Consider the following 20,684-nt stretch of genomic DNA (forward strand, 5'->3'; position numbering starts at 1 on the left):
GGGGAGAACTCCTACCAGCTAGTGAGACCTACCTTGGTTTGTTCCCATCACCTGTCACCCCTGTAGCTAGCTGAAAATTAATCATTAAATCTTAGGCAAATTCAAACCCTCGCTATACAAAAATATAATCTTTATTTTCCCAAAATAGCTAACATAAAAATGGAATAAAAGGAATGAAAGAAAATCCCAAGAAAATCATTAAACCACCATTACTCTTCCATGAAATCATCACGGATATCATTATCCCCTTTATCCTCACTTGTCAGACAACCACATGAGTCTTAATCAATACACATTATATAAAAGTCTAGAGAATTCATTTTTAGGTAGCAACAACCGAATCCATCTGAAATAAAGAAACCACAATTTTCAGACACTGAATGCATCATGGGTGGAATGGATTAATGCTTACATTTCCCCTTTCTAGAAGCTGAACTCAATGTCGTTATATAAACTTTTCAAAGTCTTTCTTTCACTTTCCCTTATGATGGACCTTCTAGCACCCTCCAGTTTTTGGATCATCATTGACAGATTCTTGTCTAATTAATCGATAAGGTCCCAAATTGGGGTTATGTCTGATCTCCTTTGCGCTCATGGACATATGCACTTACGCACGAATGTATGCATGCTAGTCTATTCTTTTCGATGTACGTGTATTTTCCATATCCCATGTACATGTCTTATCTAGGGCACATATTGGTGACCTCACGTAACCTTTTCTTGTGACGTCATGAGCATCTGATTCTTCACCATTTAGGTCATTTGCCGGCTTGTGGTCTCTCTGGTGCGAACGGACGTGAGCGTCTAAGGAATTCGCTGCTCTTTGCACCGGTCTCCAAAACACCAAGCACTAAGGTTGTCGATCTCATTTATCTTAATATATATCCACTTATATATTTGTCCGGTGCCTTTTATATATATGTTCCACGGAAGAATACGTGAATAGGTGAAGCCACAAATCCGGAACTGCAAATAGGTGGAGGTCCATTGTAGTTCTGTAAAGGAAAAGGACAACACAGGATCTTGGGATAAGACTTGATTTATTCTCAGAGGTTGACCAAGCAATTATGTGACTGTGGTAGTAGCTTTGTGATTGGCTGCCAAAGCTGGTGGCTGAGCCAGTGTTGGCAGCAAAGCTCCCAAGCTTTTCATAGTTCCCTTCTGAAAAGAATAAAAAATTAAGAAATTTATTTTTCAAACCTTCCCCACTTATTGATTACTAGAATAAATCATTTGTCAGTGCTGATATGGTATACAGATAACCAAGAAGTGCAATATATAAATGACAAAAGATATACAGTGCAGTTTATATACATAGACATTTTAAAGATAACTTTTATTATAACAAAATATGTAACTATTCCACAGCATTACTAAGATACTAATAAGGTACTAGGTTTCTGCAGAACAGAGGTGATTTTGTTATAGACTGAACTAAGATAGGGTGACAAGGGATATATATGTGCCATGCTTTGTTGGGATCTTGGGAGACTGTATATATGCATTCTGGCCTGAAGACATTTGGAAACTCCCACAGGAGTGTGTGGAGGCCTGTGAGACCCAGCAAAGAAAGGGACAGTGGTTTGGGGCTGATGGTGAGTATATTGTCATCTGGAAGGAAGCTAGGTCCAAAAGGTGGTGACTGGCTGTCAAAGCTGCTGGCTGAGGTAGATTTCGGAAGCAAAGCTTGTGAACTTAACAGTACTAATAATTTGAGTCTGTGCAAAACTGAGATGCCATACAAAATATATTTTTTGTTTTGCAGATCCAACTTTTTAATGGCAATTGTCTTAAAAGAAAATTACTTGACAATTTCTTAAAAACAAAACCTTTGCTTTTGTATAGATCTTATTGAGAAAAATAAATTCACTGTCTAATTTTAGAATGGAAAGAGACTGACTATAAGATTTAGGCCAAATGCCAAACTCAGAGGCCTATGAGGTAATTCATCACTGAAAGGGAAGTTGAGAGAAAAATAGATTTTACAGGTATAACAGGAGGAAAACTTCGCAGTTGCACTATGAAGCAATCGTTAGGAGAGGGTGGAGAGTAAGATGAAAGAAAGAGGATATGACACTGCAAAACCTTCCATAGGGTGATCTGGTAGCATAACTCCCCCACGGTGCTGACGCTGTTTACTTTAAAAAAAATTGGTAATAGTTACAGAGCCAAACAGAGTAAAAAAGGGATAAAATTGAAGCTTAATACCCTTTTTATGTGTGCAGATACTTGATATTCTTAGTTTGCAGATCTACATTACAGGTTTTTTATGTATGTAATATTAGAATACACCCAAAATTGTATCATGCAGATTGCCTTTGCAGCTCAGCTCCAAAGAATCAAATGTTTTTTAATTACCTTAAGAATATATTGAAAACTGAAGCAGCCAAGAATGACATTCCATTTTATAGCATTTTTATGCAACAGGTTTATCAGAGAGCCTGGAGCAAGATGAAGAAATTTGGCTGAATCTTCTTAGTGTTGGTGCGCCTGATAAATCTGCTCTCCCACAACGGTGGCAACACGTGGAGCACATTCCCTGGCTGATTCTAGTAGCCATACTCAGACCTGATAAGGTAAGGTTTTAATTTGAATGCCTTGTGAGTCCGGTTTTTATTATTTTTTGACAGTTTATAAGTGTTGGGCAATATGGCTTTAATGGAAATTCACCAGTTTGAGGTATTGGTCAGTGTACAGTGGACCCTGGTATTTGCGGGGATTCGCACCAGACTCCTGCGAAAGTTAAAATCAGCGAATTCTTAGAACCCCTTTAAAAATGCTTATAACTGCCTATCTTGAAAGTTCAGATACCAAATGTATACCTTAAACAATATCCTACATCAAATTATTAAATTATTATCCTATTGCTGTATTAATAATTGAAATTATATTATTAATATGATTTCAAAGTCAGCTTAAACATTGGCACCTTAAATGTATGTATATATATATATATATATATATATATATATATATATATATATATATATATATATATATATATATATATATATATATACATGCTTCTAACCTCCGCCAGCCAAAAGAGAGAGGGTGTCACCACTGTGACATGTCTTGTGCCGGGCAAGTGAGAGAGAGAGAGAGAGAGTTATCTCTTTAATCTCTCAGGAAAGTTAATGAATTTCTCTCTACTAGCACCTGACAAAAAATAAAGATGTATTACATTTACTACCATTTTTAAAACACCATGAACTCAAATTAGCAGTATGTATCTTCAGATTTTTCAGTGTATCCTTTGACTGCCAAGCTGGCAACACTTGGACCCTATAAGTGGGCAACACTGACCATTTCCACCGTTCCTGTCAGGTTTCTTGACATTTTTGCAGGCTCACCCTTACCCCCTTTCTCAGAGTCTCTCAGAAAAAGATTGGGGATTCCTTTGTTTTACATAATTTATTAATTTATAAACTAAAATCTTACTAATTCATAATAGCATTTTCCCTAATGAATTAATATTGATTTTGTTTACTTTAATATTAATATTTGAAAATTAGTATATCATAAACATTTATCTCAGAGAGAGAGAGAGAGAGAGAGAGAGAGAGAGAGAGAGAGAGAGAGATTATTAATTTTTGCTAATATAATTTTTATTAAACTTTAATACTATTTGAAAATTAGTATTAAATTTTAATATTAAAGTTGAAAATTAGTAAATAATTTTTGTTTTATAAAATGTATTCAATCATGACAGTAATTTCAAAATACACTAATTAGTGAAAATTTATCAACGCAAAAGTCTGCAAATTGCTGAATTTTTCGTGAATAACTTAAAGATCGGGTCAGCAGAAAAATCAGTGAATAGGTGAGTTCGCGGTTCGTAAGACCGCGAATACAAGGGTTAACTGTATCGTGAAATATGCTTATGTCAATCTTTTCGGCTGTGGTGATCTCGAGCACCTTCTAGTAGTTACTTTTAATGTTACTTTTTGTTTTATCTAATTTTATACATTAATATATTTTATATTTGCTTCTTTCAGGTTGTATATGTATTATGTATTGCTATGGTAATTTCAAGTGAAAAATCCACACTGAGAGAAGAAGGTATAATGTGATTACTCTGATTCCTTCAATTATTCAATTATTTTTAACAAATCTAAGATGGAATAATCACAGAAAGGACAAATTAAAAAAAAATTGTATTTTTCATAACTAACAAACCTGTGTGGTCTTAATGTAAGGGAGAATTCTCTAGTGTCTGCTGGAGTCCAGTAAAAAAAAAGGTACAAGGATATTGGTGGCAATGGGAGGTAGCCAAGATGGAGGAAAGGAGGAAGGTACAGCCGACCTGCCTTAACCCATCTGGGCTACAGTGCGTTAGTTTCCTCTAGTCCAGTAACTAAATGAGGGGTGGCTTGAGATGGCCCATATACATTAAGACTACAGGTGTGTTAGTTATAAAAAATAAAAATATATTTAAAATTTGCCATTTGTTCATATACACTTTTCTCTTACATTTTCCATATTGCATTCACATACAAATAGTTATTTTATGAAAGATAGCCAGACAGTTTAATGTGCATAATAATAATAAATAATAATGTCATCCACCTTGACCCAGTTTGCAGGGCCAAAGCGTTGACCATAGCAAATGGACCTTCACTAACAGTCCTGTTCACATATTGGCACATAAACTTTGTATCTATCCTTTCTTTGTAAGTTTTATAAGCTGAGGATTTGTAGAGGGGTAACCTACTTTAAACGTTCTTATAATATGATAATTTATTATTATTTTCTGTCTCATGCTGTAACCATGATTGTAGGTAACTTGGTGTGTGAAGCTGATCATAGATGAAGTTCTTGGCGAGGAATTCTCAAGTCCACCACCACCTGACCTCAACAGGCTCCTAGAATCTCCTGTTCTTATCAAAACAGGTGCACGAACTCCGGCAATCGCTCGTCCCCCAGAACCCCTCTTGCTGGTGACTTCCCCTGGGGTTGATGCATTGGAGGAGGTGATGCTCCTGGCATCCAAAAACCCTGAGGTTCCAGTCAAAAATGTTTCCTTAGGTCAAGGTCAAGTAAGTCCCTTGCCTCCAACTTTCATTTTTTATACAAGATTTTTTTTCTTGGACCACTTGCAAACATACTGGTTACAAGTAGGTATGGTTTCATGTAGAGAGTGGTGTCCTCACACAGAATTTAGGTTTAAGGCTTCTAGTCTTAATTACCTTACATTCTTAATAAGGTCTCTAATCATTACTTTAATTCATTAAAATATCCAGCAGCAGAACTAAAATACTCTAATTGTTCTTAAAGTCAAGTGTAGCCGAAGAAGCTGTACGTCTTGGTGTTAAGGAAGGAGGATGGATTGTCTTAGAAAATCTTCATCATGCATTAGGATGGTTACCCTTTCTGGCTAACATGATCAACACTATCAGTGCTGGTGTCAACACAAGTTCTCGCAGTGCTAGTGGGGCTTTAAATCCAAACTTCAGGCTCATTCTTACTACGGAACCTGTTGATGAGGTAAAAGGATTCTAAGTTAAGTAAGGTAGATGAAATTGGTTTAATTTTGTCTTTGTTATGATCAGTTTGTATTCAGTTTGTTTGAATTCTTTTCTCTGTCAGGTTTTGAATCTAAAAAATAATTAATGTATTGTTATATTTCCATAATGATTATCTGTATACAAAATTTTATACATACACTGAGGTATAAGTTGATTATAATTCATGCACTGTATCTGTAAACTGATAATAACCCAAATGTTCAAGTATATTTTAACCTTATAATACAGACAATAAAAAATTTGATTACTAAAACATTCTTTATTATCTTTTTTTGAGCTAGGTTAATGACTTTTCTTTGATTTTACTGCAGTTTCCAGTGTCCTTGTTGCGTGCAGTAGAAAAGGTCTATGTGGACAACCCTGGTGATGCTCATCTGGCCCTAAAGGAAGCCAATTTAGCTCTTATCAGACAGGCTCAATCCTTGTATTTCGATGAAGAAGTTAGTACTTTTATTAAACTTTTAAAGACATTCATAACTCATGCTGTGTGTTTCATAATATGAAATCTTTTGAATCTTTAGTTACATAGATTTGTTTGACATTTGTGTGGAAAATGTCAATCGAACTGTTCCTCATCAAGCTTGAACTGTATAAACTGCAACAGGAATTTGAGCCCGATGATGAGTCTACTACCTACCGACTCCTGCATGGCCTCTCCATCTTCCATACCATTGTTAGCGAAAGAGGTCGTCATGGCCACTTGGCTTGGGCATCTACTCCATCCTTTACCATGACTGATTTGAGCTTGGCAATGAATGTGGTGACGGTGAGTATGAAGTTACTGTCGTCCTTCAAGGTGCTGTGAGTAGTTTGTTACCTTGAACATCACAGTTTAGTCACGAAACCTCAAACTATATTCTCCACAAATGTGATATTTGCTCTGGTTAACAGGTTAATTAATCCTACAGAAATATATCAAATACACACAAGTCAGTTGCCTTTTACGTAGGAGTGTTTCTCAGTGCAAGCTGGAATCGGTTTTTTTAAAACTTGGTGGTAAAATAGTTCACAAGTGGTTAGAGAGGTGAGTGGGGGAATAGCCCCACTCACGTGCCATTATTAAGTACTATTTCATTGGATGTTGTTAGTATCTTGCTAAGGATGTCTTACTGTGCTCATGCTGATTGCAAAGTTAAAACTTGGTTTTGTGTTTTTATTTTGAATGATTTATTAACGTTACCATAGATGAATAGTGTGAATAATGAGAGAAATGCTAAGTTTATGTGGCTCTTCATGCCCTCTGTTTAAGTGGATCCCCACTGTTACTGCTTTGTAAAGATCAGCAACACGGGATGAACAAAGACTGGAACTCCACTCCCTGCACCAGTTATCTATGACTCATGGTACACCACTGACTAGTATAGGTGGTACTGATCTTACACTGGGGTTCCAAAAGCATGCATGTGGAAGGAGTGCAGTATCTTCCTAATTCATTTGTACACCTATAAGTGATGTATTCACCACTGTTGTCTTGTTCTGTGTATGGAGTCTCCGGATTGTGTCTCCTGCAGATAGTCATTGCTTGGTACTCTGAGTCTCCAGCGTGTGATGGAGGCACCCCTATTACCTTGCTACCCTCTCCCTTAGTTTCAATAGTTTTGTCCTTTTTGAGGGTTCAGCCTCCAGGGTTGGACATTAATTTCATCCTCTGTAGCCCAAATGAGGTTCCTGACAGCCCTTGAGGGAAGCTTTGGATTAAGATCTCACACTTAAGACTGTCTTCCTATTACCCAGTAGGAAGTAACAAAGCCTTTCTGTCTGATTCTCTATGGGTTGAAATCTCTTTTTCTAGTGAGTTAGTTGAAATCCTTTTTTCTTGTGAGTTATTGGGTTTGTGGCAGAAACCGAGAACTCTTCAGTTTCTGATGAGGGATATGAGAGCTTTCGTTTTCTCCTCTGTGGGACCTTTCTGGTGGAACTGATAAGAGGCGTCTGTGCCTTGTGTTTTTCTTTACTTCCTCTCTTATTCCACATTATGCACCAAACACAGCTGCAAGTGGCTACTCATGCTAAGTCATAACCTCAGCAGATACACTTAAGAAGGTGGGAAGGGGGCAACAGCCAAGGCATATATTCGAACCCTGGTATTCGTGGACTCATTGATTCACAGATTTTTCTGTGGAACATACATAGTACACATTACTAATTGCGGAAAATTCACCTATTTGTGGTATTTTCCACTGAGAAATATTCACAATGTACTGTATTTTCACATAATTTTTGTGACTAAATGCACTTTTTATGATAACACTTAAAATACTCAGGCCTAAGCATTTTTATATGGGTTTCTTGTGTTTGAACTATCAAAATAGGCAATTCTAAGCCTTTTTAGAGGGGTTTTAAGTATTCACGAAATTTAGCCATTCGTCGGGGGGTGGGGGGTGTGGTATCCATCCACTTTATAGCATAATCCTCATGGGGATCCCACTTGGTTCTCTGAGGATTTTTCACTTGATTGAGACTTCTGACTAACTCAGGTTCAGGACCACAGATATAAAAGCCTAGATGACGCATCGGCTGGCCGGACATACGTCATCAGGTCCGCCATCATGGCGCGGTAATCATATACAGGTGGTTTCAGACGTGGTTTTTTCTAAAGTGCCTCAATATTGTGCTGCATTTGGCTGTAACAACATACGAAATTTATGTAGCCGAGAGCAGGGCATCACATTTCATAAGTAAGTTTATTGTAGTATGTATACAATCTCATTTTTTGTCGAGAACAGCAGCAACAGCCCTATCTCTGCAATGTAATTGAATGTTGCAAAAGTAGTTATGGTTAATTCCGGGTTATCTTTCCTGTTCTGATAGAAAACTAGGGTTGTCATACATCATTTTAATCGCCAGAATGTAGTCTGTCCATCTGCTAGGGTCTCTGTTTCTTTATATATGTTGTAGCAGTAATACAAGCAATAATACAGAGCGGTTTTAGAATGTTTTCTGCTCAGCTCTCTGTCTATCATGTTAAAGTTTAAGTTTCACACTTTCAAGGTCAGTGCAACTAAAGTTCTGCGGATATATGTGATTTTTGTACATGTATTGTTATTAATCTGTAGATTTCCAAATGAAAAGGCGCTTCAGAGGAGATGGGTAGTTGCACTGCGGAGAGAAGGGTTCCATGCTAGCAGCCATTCAGTTCTCTGTAACAGTCACTTTACAGAGCAGGACTTTGACCGCATGAGCCAGATTGTCCGCCTCAGGTCAGGGGTGGTGCCCTCAATATTTGACTTCCCAGTGCATCTTCAAGTTGTAAGTTATGGCTTTATGTTGAGCTTACAATAACTAGCAGATCTAGCACATTATTTTCAGGGGGTTGATATAGTATTTTATAAATCCTTACAGGAAGTGCAGGATGGGATGGTGACCATTTAATACTAATACAAATATCAGGAAAATAAATCATTGTTCAATACATTTTGAGAGTTGTTACTTCAAAGTATAGGCTTAATGACCCATAAGGCCACCCATAGCTTTAAATTTACAGGCCTGACCAAACCAATGAATAGTTAGCTGAAAAAAAATTAGACTGGCCTTATGATTGTGGCCTAGGCTGAAAGGCTCGGGGGGAGGAGGGGAGGGGGGTACTATGACCGGGTATACGGGGGTGTTCGTCAGGATTGGCTCATTTTGGCAATTTTGGTCTAGAGATGGGTCCCCTTCTGGAAGGATAGAAATATAGAGATGACCCAGGCCCTTATCCTAAATAATGTATAATAATTGATGGGTCCTTGACAACACAGGTCTAGAGATGAGCTATATTGAACTGTTAATGCTTGCCATAATGATATATCCTAGTCTGAGCAAATTAAAGGTAGTTTTGTGAAAAATTTAAGTTCTATATAATTATTTCACCATATAAAATTAGGTCTAGAGATAGGTCACTTTTGCCACTAGACGAGGTCTCTTGATCCCCCTTAAATTTTCCAAAGCCAGGTCTAGAGGTCAGAATTCACTGAGGACCATCCCGTTCCAAAAAATTGGAAGAACCCCCCTCCCCAGGCTCAAAAGAGCAGGCAGAGATGCAAAGGCTAGATAACACAGAAATCCTAGTTATTCTAGGGCCTACTGTAGTTTATGTTAGGCCCAACCCTACAGTTTTATGACCTAAACTTGTAGGCCTGTGCCAAAAATTATATTGGGGGAATTTTTAACAGAGCACTTCGAGAGACAAACATTTTACTTAAGCTGCACAGATCCATAGCTGAAGGCCTACTTTAGTAATCTGTCTTATCACAGCATTTCAAATTATTGTTTACAGCAATAGTTATGGGTAAATATTAACATTTGTGTACAACTAGCCCCCTTCCCCCTACCTGTTAAAACAAAGTCATTGCAAGTTAACTTTCAAACAATAAGGAACAACTTTATTTTATGAGATCCTTGTAGGGAATTATGTAAGCTTTGTAACGAGCCATCAGACAAGAAAATCCGTGCAATATTAAGCGAATAGTGACGAAAAAACATCATCGAATAGTGGCGAAAAAACGTCATATACTGCAGCCTGCTGCAGTGTTTGAATTACCGCGCCAAGATGGCGAACCTGATGACGTGCGCCAGCCTATTCAGCTAGCGGCCGATGCGGCATCTAGGCTTTTATATCTGTGTTCAGGACCCCATTACATTGTAATCTCTATGCTAGGCCAAGTGGGAGCGTAGAGTCACTGCTTCCATGCTTAGTGCTGTGACTGGGAATGTAAGATTTCTGGGTGGGTTTCACTGAAGTAGTGAGTTTTTTTTATATGAAAAGTGCTGATTTTCTCCCCTAAGAATAAATAATAAACTTCAAAGGAATTCGTATTATTCATAGGTATACAAACAAGAGACTTTTCATCATAGTTCTCACCTTAACCACAGCACTTTGTCTTTTATGCTGAGCAAAAAAATGCTTGGTGATAGCAGGTGAGTGAGGGGTATTTCCCCTCTCATATATAAACCCTCCTTCCTTTACATTAGGAATTACTTTCAGCGAAGCTGGAAATGGCTGTTAAACTTTCGAACAAGGTGGGTAGGCAGTTAACTACCATCCGGTAAGCGGGAGACTGGCCTGTCTAGATGTAAACATCCCAATTTGCTATTGGCCTTTGTGTGATGCAGACGTATATGGTAACTTTCTGCCCTGATTGAGGTTTCGCTGTTTTCCTGGTGGGATCTTTCTTGTTTTTGATTGCACTTGTGTATGTTTGTGTGTGTTTGATATTGAGTATGCTGTTAATGAGTATGCAAACTCAAGAATCATCTAATCCTGTTTGGAATGATGCCACCCAGCATGTATGCCCTGATGTTGGTGGCAAGGGTTGTACCAGCTTCTGGTCTCCAATCAGTGTTGACCCTCATGTCCTCTGCACTACTTGTAGAGGGTAAAGGCAAAGGCAAAGGAAAAGGCAAATTTTATTCTATCGACCCCTTCGGGGATATGAGAATTACAAAATTATACAAATATATATATTTTACACAAAACTACAAAAAGAAGAGACCAATAGATTACAACTATATTTATGTACACATATATTTAGCAAGTACATATTTAAAGCATAAAAGGTATTCTGACAAAGGAAAGTACATACATCAAAAATAATAATTGTAATCTCAATCTCCTTATGCTGAGTGTTGTACTTGGTCACCTTAGAAATTGGCGAAGTTAACTAGGAGGAAACAGTATAGGAGGAAGGCTCCCAAGGCATCATCAGAAATATATACATCTCCAACTGTGCCCTTGGTAGCTAACTCTTCTTTCTCATTTCTCCCACCTGGTAAACTTCCCTTTCTGTTCTGGCTGTCTCTTCTACATCATCTTCACTTGATTCATTGGTTAAAGATCGTCAGGTGGGAGCAGGTGATCAAGACGACTTCCTGGGGGCCTCCACTCTCTCTGAGGGGAAAACATTTCCCTCTTAGTGAGAGGAGTCTCCCTCTATTCACTTAACTTTGCTTGCTTTTTCAGGTTTGGCAGCCGAGCTCCAGGAAGTGTAGATTTCATCGAGGTTCTCCATCTGTGCAGGGTATCTTGGCGCACCTAAGGAGTTTCCTGGTGGCCACACATGCTGCAGCCATCCTGATGACAACCGCTGTAATCATGACAGCATTTGTGAAGGTCCCCATGCCAGTGTCAATGCATTTTATAACTTTGATGACCCCAGTGGTGGTGGACCAGACTGCTGTTCATCCTCTGGCACCCCAGTATGCAATGTCTCTGTCTCCTGTGGTACCCTTGGTCACGACTGCTCCTGCCGTGCTTCCTGTACTGGTTGCCCCAGTTGGCCTGGCGGCTCCTTCTGTTCTGTTGACCAGGCTGTTCCTGCTGTGCCTCCTGCCCTGGTTGTTTATGTTGCCACTCCTGTTGTTCTGACGCTCCTGGGCCGCTCCTGCTGCCCTGACTGTTCCCATGGTTTCTGGTGTTTCCTCTTGGATGGGGGACCTGACCGCCATCCTGAAAAAGATGTCAAAGAGGAAATTGAAGTAGGGATCCTGTAAGGTGTCGTCACCTTCTGCGGCTTCGTCGTCTGCTGCCTTCTCCCTTTCTTCTTCTATGGGGCTGCCTCCCACTCACGCTGAGGAATACTTCTTCATATAAGTCAGGGGTTTGCATACATTAGAAAAATATAAATTACAATGCATCCTTGACTCATGGTAGGGTATCCACTCCAGAGCCATGCTGCAAGTTAATTTCTGCAGTAAGTCTGTTTTGTGCCATTTGGTGCTCTAACGGTGCTGCAACTTGAGTTTTGGCGCTGTAACTTGATATTGCATCTAATTACAGTGCCGTAAGATCGCTGTAAGTCGAGGACCAACTTACTTGAAAATATTTTGTTTGTACAGTTGAGAGTTTGTTTCTAGACGGCATGTGTGAAGCTGATTGCTTCACTAGAAATAACTACTTTATTTTTTGGGTTAATGGATTAAAAGTTGTATGCTGCTAGAATGTACCATTAATAGGGCTGAGACCTAAAATAATGTTGTTTAATAGTGTATGAGCATTAGATATAAATGATTTTAGTAGAATTGTTATCATCCTTGAGACTTGTTTTCACACAGTGCTAATGCTTCTAGCTGGCAAACACATCTGTTATTCACTCTTAATTTATTTTCCATACTCTTTACATTTTATATATTTTCCACATAATTTCCAGTCAAATAACTTTTTGATGGTAGATTTCTTTTCAGTAGTAATTCAATCTGACACACATTTATTAAGTTTGTTATGATGAAAGCTGGTCACCTGGATATAACTTTTCAGTGTTATCATTAACATTTTCGTAAAAAGGGTATGTCATCACAACCTGTAGAGAAGTAGCATATAGAATGAGTTTAATTTTCACCAACAGTGCAGCATTGCTGATGGTCACATGGTAGACCTGGAGCTCCTCGAATACCTCGTCAGTCATGTGTTTTATGGAGGTAGAGTCCTTAGTGCTGAGGATCAGTTAGTAATCAGCAGCATTCTCAAAGAAATCTTTGCTATATCTTTCAAAATCCCTGAGAAAGAAAAAGGTGAAGGAGGCTCTGATTCTTCACATGAAGATGGATCATCGGATGATAAACCTACTGGAGAAGGAGAGGACAATGATGAAGCAGGATTGTCCAGACTTTTCCCAGAGACAATTGACAGGCTTGATGATCTTCAAGAATTTGTTTTGGTAAGTTGAATTATACAGTGTAATAAGAATAAGTTTTGGTAGTGTAGCTTTACATGAAGACAAGCGAATTGTAACATAGTATAGATGTATATTATAAGTAAACAGGGAATAGAGGAGACAAACTATTTAGCTAATTAAGAAAATGATTGTTACTTTTCAGGTGGTCACTGGATTAGAACGTCCACAGGTGTTTGGTCTTCCAGATGGTGTACAGAGGGTGGAAGAGGGAGAGAGGGGGCGCCATTTTCTTAATGCCTTGGCAATTGTTGCTGGTTCCCAAATACGTCACCGAGCTAAAGATAAAAGCATGCTTACAGAGCTCAAGATGCTCAAGAAAATGGTATGAATAATTTGTCCTATCCGGATAGATACTGACAACCAAAAGAAATAATTAATTTTTTTTCTGTGAGATTTAACTTTTGATTAATTATTTCAACACTAATTTGTTCCTACATGAATACAAACCCTGTCTTTACTTATGAGTTTAATTTTGAGCGAGCTGGAAATATGGCCGTTACACTTTTCGCAAGGTGGTTATGGTAACAGTTACTGAAGGTAGGGTTGGAAGTACTTCCTACCAAGTCGGAGTTCACTCAAATTAATGCAGTTTACTCTTTGCCAGTCTCGATGAGATGTGCATTCCTTCTCTGTTCTGCCCTTCGGCTTTCTATTCTGTGTTTGGATGCTTCTGTTTATACCATGTGTATATTGATATATTGAAACATTTCATCATATTCTTCTGTATCAATACATAATGATATATTCACATAATTTTATCATTTGTTTTGTGTATTCTGTTTTCTTAAACACACAACATCTTCTCTTGTAGACTACACGTTTCTTGGAATGTTGTATTGTTTTAATCTTTCAGATGTGTAGATGGAAGGGATCGACACAAGACAGGTTTTTTGTGTTTCCAGTTGAGGGTTTTGTATTAAGTTCATATGGAGATTCTTCTTGCTTAAATAACGAGTTTTTACCCATTGCCTTCAATACGGAAGTTCATGTTGCAAGATCTTGACAGTGCATTGGGCCTGACATGCTCTCCAGGACCAAGGAGAAATTGATGATTGGCAAATCTACAGCAGTGTTGTCTTTCCCGATCCCTCTTTTCGTGTTCATAGGAAGGATGGCAAGGTTCCTATTAGACTCTGGGGCAGTGAAGGCTTCAGAAGTTCAGCTGATTACCTTTGGGTCTGCATTCCTATGACAGACTTCAAACACTCTGCATGACTGTGGACATGTTTTTAACCTAGGTCCATGTCACATTATTGATTGCCCGTCCTTCCAGAACACCCTCTACCAGAAGGCCCTCTGGTCGTCAATCCAGCTTTCACTACCATCCCCTGTTGCACGTTCGAGTCCGTGAAGACATGCACATATGTGCAGTTAGTCTTCCAGTCGTCCTTGCTCCTTAGCATCTCATAGTCTCTTATGTTCTTGTTCTCATTGGAGAGATCGGATATGTCATTTGAGTTTTGACGTGACAACACTGATGTACAGCTGTATATTGACACATCATCACATTGGAGGGTGTGGAAGTTATATCAAGATGGTGTGTCTAGGGATGGACCATCGACCTCATTCACGTGAAAGGCTAAGAAGAGAATGGGATGGCCTACGGCCATGCCAAGTTGAAGCACTGATTACCTTCCAGTCACTGCCTTGTTCATTTTGTCGAGTGAAGAACATTGATAAAACTAGTGGACATCTAGAATGGTGTCGAATCACATCCACAACCATCCATATCATGTTAACACCTGTCCAAATCACATCCACAATCGTCCAAATCATCCCCACGACCGTGTGCATATTGCCCATGGCCCATGCGTCATGTACACGGCTGTGTCTGTCATGATCACAAACATGTGAATCACATCCACAGCTGTCTGAGTTTCGTTCAGGTCCACCTGAATTCGAGCAGTGGTCATGGTTTCTCTTAGGAGAATGTGAAACAGAATGACCATTATGCGGTAACAACCATGTACGAGTTATCAACACTGTCTGTGCAATGCCATTCGATGACGTAGGTAATAACCAATGGATGTTACCATACCATCTCTTTACAAGTGTACAGAATGGTTCTGCCAACTTTTGTGACCTTCATAACATAAGTTGACAAGGTCTTTCTTATGATCAATTGAATTTCTTCAATCAGACCCATACAGTTGTTATTGTGAGAATTGACAGTCTTTCTATTGTGTTCAGCCAGAGACTTCGACACTTTTCCGGTAAGAAGAATCTTGTTTCATTGTTCAGATTTGAATATTGACTCTTGATTGTTCTGCATTAATATTAACCTTCGACCCCTGGAGCCAAAGTAATTACAGTGAAGTTCTGTAGAACCATACTGCCCATGGCTTCCGAAACAGGAGTCAGTCTATTTTGATCGTACAAGGTTTTTCCTAGTATAATCAGAATTTTTTTCTAACCCCATAGATCTACAAATCAGGCCTACTCCCCAATACAACAGCCTTAGTGTTCTCTTCTGCAATACTCTTCTTACCACATGGGTGAAGAATATTTCTATAAGCTAAAAAGGGGAGTCCTGACCTTCCCATCCTCTCTCAGAGAGGTAAGAGGACTTAGCCTAATAATGAGACGACTTTCCCATTGGGGTGTTGTACACACTTCCCTTCCAGAGATACTTTGGGCTTCAAAACATCAACTGAAGGGCATTCACATTCACTTCAAGATGTCAGGTTGGGTTAGGTTAAGTTGGGTACTTACCTAACTTAGCCTAGTCTAACCAGTTCTAGTCTAATCTTACCTGTCCTGCATTTCATTATCCTGGAGTTTCTTGTCTAATGACATCAACCAGGAGGTAGTCTCCTGTTCTGCAAGGGACTAGGTTGGGTTAGGTACTTGAATATTCAAGCCTAACTAGTTGTAGTCTAAGCTTGCCACATCTGTGTCTCAATATCCTGGGTCTTCTTGTTTCATAGCATCATCTAGAGGATAATTACCTAGTCTTTAAGGGTCTATGTTGGCTTAGGATCTTAACCTAATATAGCCTAGCTTTAACTAAACCTAGTCTAACCTGTCCTATTCTGCACCCCAAAAACCTAGATCTTTTTTACTCTTAGTTAACAAGGCGGAGGGTGTGCTGGTGTCCTATCATCCCCTCTATTGATGGTGCTCATTCTATTGACAGTGTGGGTGCACAGGTTTGCAGCAGCATACTCAGCACAATGGACAACCAGACACATTCCAGGATGAGGGATGTATGACAGACAAGTTTGGTCACGAAAGAAGTGTCCAGGAATACCATTTCTTTTGTCTACATGGGGTGATAAGCATGCCTAATCCTCCTCATCAGTTTCTACTGCCTACTGTGCATCCAAGAGCACACATTAGAGGACTACGCTCCTCTTTGACATTCAAGAACTTATCTGTTCATAGGATTTTGAATGCTGGTTTTTGGCTTGGCCAAAACCCCTATCAATTCCTTTTACATGGGGGACGTTGCCCACAGGTCCTTGGACACTTTTCTTTCTTAGGTCTGGTGGTGGCTGCTCAATAAGTTGTGTAGCTTATCCAGTGCCCCTAGCATGACAGTTTTTATCTTGCCTAAGATGAGGTATGAAAATGAGAATGATTGAGATGGCTTTTCTCTCTTGTTTTTCCTTTTCCCTTTCTTCTCTTCTTACGGGTCAGAAGAAGAGGGATCCATCGTAAGCTGGAATTGGTCAGATACAGGTGAGTGAGGTAGCCTTACTGTTAGAGCATTTTATATTCTACATAAATATACCTTTCAATAGTAAACCATTCCTCTCTCTAGGAAAGGGAGGCTAGTTTGCTATCTGAACAGATATAGCTATCAACAACACCTGTAAGCTATAGTTCTGACAATTTGTTCTTGGTCCTACTCAGTCAAGAAGTGGTGTCTAGGAGTTCCATTTCTTTTGACTTGATGTAGTTACACTCCTCCTGTGAGGAGAGGGAGATGTAAGCAGTAACTACTGCTGCTGCTGCCTTTACCAGTTGATCCACAACTCTTGGGGAGAATATTGTGTGGCTCTTAGGGCAATTTCAAGAGCCTCAGCGTCTGAATAGGGACTCCTTTAATAGCAACGACACTAATTTAGTGCCATGGTTACACTACCCTCCTCTAGGGAATTTTCATTCTTCGGAACCTTGACCAGGTTAGCAAGTTCCTACACTTCATTTCTTGGAATTAAACACAGTTCTTGTTAGTCTTTCAGAACTTAAATGCAGTTCTTCTCAGTCTTTCAAGAGTCTCAGGATCCAAGATAGACATTGCTCAGTGTGATAGCAACAATATCATGGTAGTGCCATGGTCACCAAAACGGCCTAGTGTCCTTTCATCTACTTTATGGCAGTGCAAGTACACAAGCAGGCGTAAGTACATTCAGTACAGTGGCCAACCAGACATCACAAGCAAGGATTCAGGAGATAAGGACAGATGATCTTGGCACCTGGACTTCCGTAATTCGTTCAACCTCTGAAGAAGCTGACTTTATTCCTTTTCTTGACTTCCTGAAGTTGGCTCTGTCCTGATCTGCCCACGTGTTCTACATGTTTCGAAGGAGATCAGTGAGATGGATCAGTGACAATGTGACACCTTTGTTGCCTCTGTAAACTGGTCTTTCAACCCAATTCCAACGACTCGTTCGTTAGCTTCAAGTTGACTGAGAAATGGTGTCCAAGTGGTCATTTCTCTGACTGGGGAGATTATCTGACGAGTGTACCCTGCAACTTCCTGTAGGGCACCAGTACATTTTGGGCAAGATCTCTGGAGGCCATGGTCATTGGTCTGTCTATTGCATCCATCTCCTTTTACCTTGGGACATTGCCTATAGGCTCCTTTTCCTTGGATCCCAAAGTGGATGCTCAACAAGTCATATGTAACTCACCCAGCTCTTGAGGTATGGCGGAATCACAAGCTCAAAACACAAGCTGCAGAATCCCCCCCACATATACGTAATCAGTCCAGCTGCCCAACTCACCCCAGTCACACTTTCTACTTTACACTTCAGAATACAGCAGGACAATTGAACTATACCTACACACAGAAAAAAAACAAAAAAAACACAAACACATGTACTTACCAACTCCACCAATCCAGATACTTCGAGCTATCCTGTGCTGTCCGGTCGAGGTCACAGAAATACCAACAACAACAACCAAGAACCACAACCCACAACCAATAACACAACAACCAAGGACTACAACCCAACAACAACACAACAACCAAGGACCACAACAACAACAAGGAACACAACCACAACCTCACATATAACAACAAAAACTCAGCAACACAACAAAAGGCCAATGCACAAACAATTACCAGCAACACAAAAAGGCAACACAAACACCCACTAACAACCTCAAGAAATCACAACAGCCCCCAGCAACAACATCAACCCTCAACAACTCACAACCACACCAAGAAACCACAACAGCCCCCAACAACAACAACAACCCTCAACCACAACAATCACATACAACCCTCAGGAACTCAAAAACACAACAAATCCAACAATACAGGCCCAACCACCCCAAAGCAAACTACACCAAACTAACAACAAATCAATAAAACAAATCAATATAACACACAAAACTCAACTAACTTCCAGTGCCTTTAATATACTGCTCCTGACACTACTGACTGTCACCAGCTCTCACTAAAGACTGACTGAAAAACTCACTCAAAACACAGAACTAACAATCAACAGCACCAGCAGACAGCCCAGAACCTACCAACAACCAATTCAGTCATTAACTATCTATACAGCAATTACACCCTCTCTCTCTCTCTCTCTCTCTCTCTCTCTCTCTCTCTCTCTCTCTCTCACACACACATACGTTGTCAAAAGAACTCCATAACTCCTTCATAGAGGGACAGGTTGCATCTTGCCTAGTTCAGTAGATCAGCGGTATGGTCTCCTTCCTTTGCTCTCCCATGACTATAAAGAGAGTACCCAGATAAGATGAACTACCAGTCAGTTCAGGGATTTACTTACAATCCTCCCTCCTAAAGTAAGTCTCCCATATGTAAAGACAGAGGGTTTGTATTCGTATAGGAACATATGACAAATTTTTTTAAGTAATTTGTATTTTTTCCTAACTTATATACTTGAGGTCTTTACATTAAGGACCCACCTCTTACCGCCCCTCATTCTCTTACAGGGGCCGAAGGTAAATTGTATATTTGAGTGAACTCGGACTACTGTGCATTTCAGGGCTGTGTCTAATTGATTTTCGTCGATAAAATCTTACCAAAGCATCGGATATGGGTCGTATTTAGGAAATAGCTATTAGAAGCCACGGCCTTATTGGCAAAAATATGCAGTGATGTCTAATGTTGATAATTAAGGCCTCTTTGATAATTAAGGCACTTATCAGAGTAAATTAAAGAAATTTAAAGCACCCAGAGAGAGGCTAGTTATGAGGTAAACTATGACATCAGATGTAATAGCAGGGCTCCCAGTATTATGATAACGGTTGAAGAAACAAATATTTGACCCTTTTGTAAAATACGTATTGAAGGAAAGGCCAGACAAAACATTCTTGAAAATGACGATATTATTGTGGTTTCCATTGGTGATACTACGGGTAATGAATAAGAATTTGGCAATATATATATATATATATATATATATATATATATATAGATATATATATATATATATATATACTATATGACAACAAAGGAATTTGGTAAATATAAGCATGTGGGAAGGTTACCTACTGTTTTCGTTGTACAATTTTACGCTGACCATAGGAATATATAGCAATTATAAAGCGATTTCTTTTTACCCTTTGACTATCAGCAATACAAAACATTTGAAATTGGTAAAATATAATCATATTGAAACGAAAATACAATAATTTACAGGTGTTTGGTACGATATCTTGGTCCGATATACCTGGTAACCTCGCGTAATTGTAAACACCGCCGGCGTATTAATAACAAGAATAACCGTAATTAATAGTAATGCGATTATTATCATTATGAATAGTAATATCATTATCAATACTTTTTTTGCATGGCCGTGGGCATAGGAAAAACAAAGTATGTTATATAATGCATATTTATTCTTTAGGTAAATATATACTGGTCTTTATCCACACAGGCCCTACGACCATGTGACAAATTTCTTGGGTATCTGAACAATACTTTGCGTATCCTTAAAACTCCAGGGCAACAATGTGTGTTTACTTCTTGGTGCATATGCAGCATATTTCAAGTTACAAGAAATGTGAATTGCGTCATGGAACTGTATTACACAAATTAATATTCTCATTTGATGACCATTCCATTATTGTACTACTTTACTTAAGAGTTTGAGTGTATGAAACAAACTAAGAATTCCTTAACTACTGTTACTGCTACTGCCAACATCCGGGTCTTCGTTCATAAAGTAAAATGCGGGGTGTCTAGTAAAGTACGTCATACTCCAGTATCAAATGAGTGGGGAGGGAATTACGAAGCTGCTGGATTGAGCTAAGTTTCCCTTTCAATTTATTTTATTTACTCTATCAAGTACCTTAATTA

The 20,684-nt window shown here is 39.1% G+C and overlaps 1 protein-coding gene across 1 annotated transcript in view; it reads left to right on the forward strand.

Annotated features, from left to right (window-relative positions):
* The window catches only part of LOC135201869 (dynein axonemal heavy chain 3-like), a 250,908-nt gene that overhangs the window by 216,493 nt on the left and 13,731 nt on the right, over positions 1 to 20,684 (forward strand). Inside the window, exons 63-69 of the mRNA XM_064231170.1 lie at positions 2,428 to 2,576; positions 4,782 to 5,039; positions 5,278 to 5,487; positions 5,840 to 5,968; positions 6,133 to 6,294; positions 12,851 to 13,162; positions 13,323 to 13,502. Of these exons, the coding sequence (XP_064087240.1) occupies positions 2,428 to 2,576; positions 4,782 to 5,039; positions 5,278 to 5,487; positions 5,840 to 5,968; positions 6,133 to 6,294; positions 12,851 to 13,162; positions 13,323 to 13,502 (1,400 nt within the window). The remainder of the gene's footprint in view (positions 1 to 2,427; positions 2,577 to 4,781; positions 5,040 to 5,277; positions 5,488 to 5,839; positions 5,969 to 6,132; positions 6,295 to 12,850; positions 13,163 to 13,322; positions 13,503 to 20,684) is intronic.

The sequence above is a fragment of the Macrobrachium nipponense genome, chromosome 28 (assembly GCF_015104395.2).
Source record: "Macrobrachium nipponense isolate FS-2020 chromosome 28, ASM1510439v2, whole genome shotgun sequence".
Taxonomy (NCBI): Eukaryota; Metazoa; Arthropoda; class Malacostraca; order Decapoda; family Palaemonidae; genus Macrobrachium; species Macrobrachium nipponense.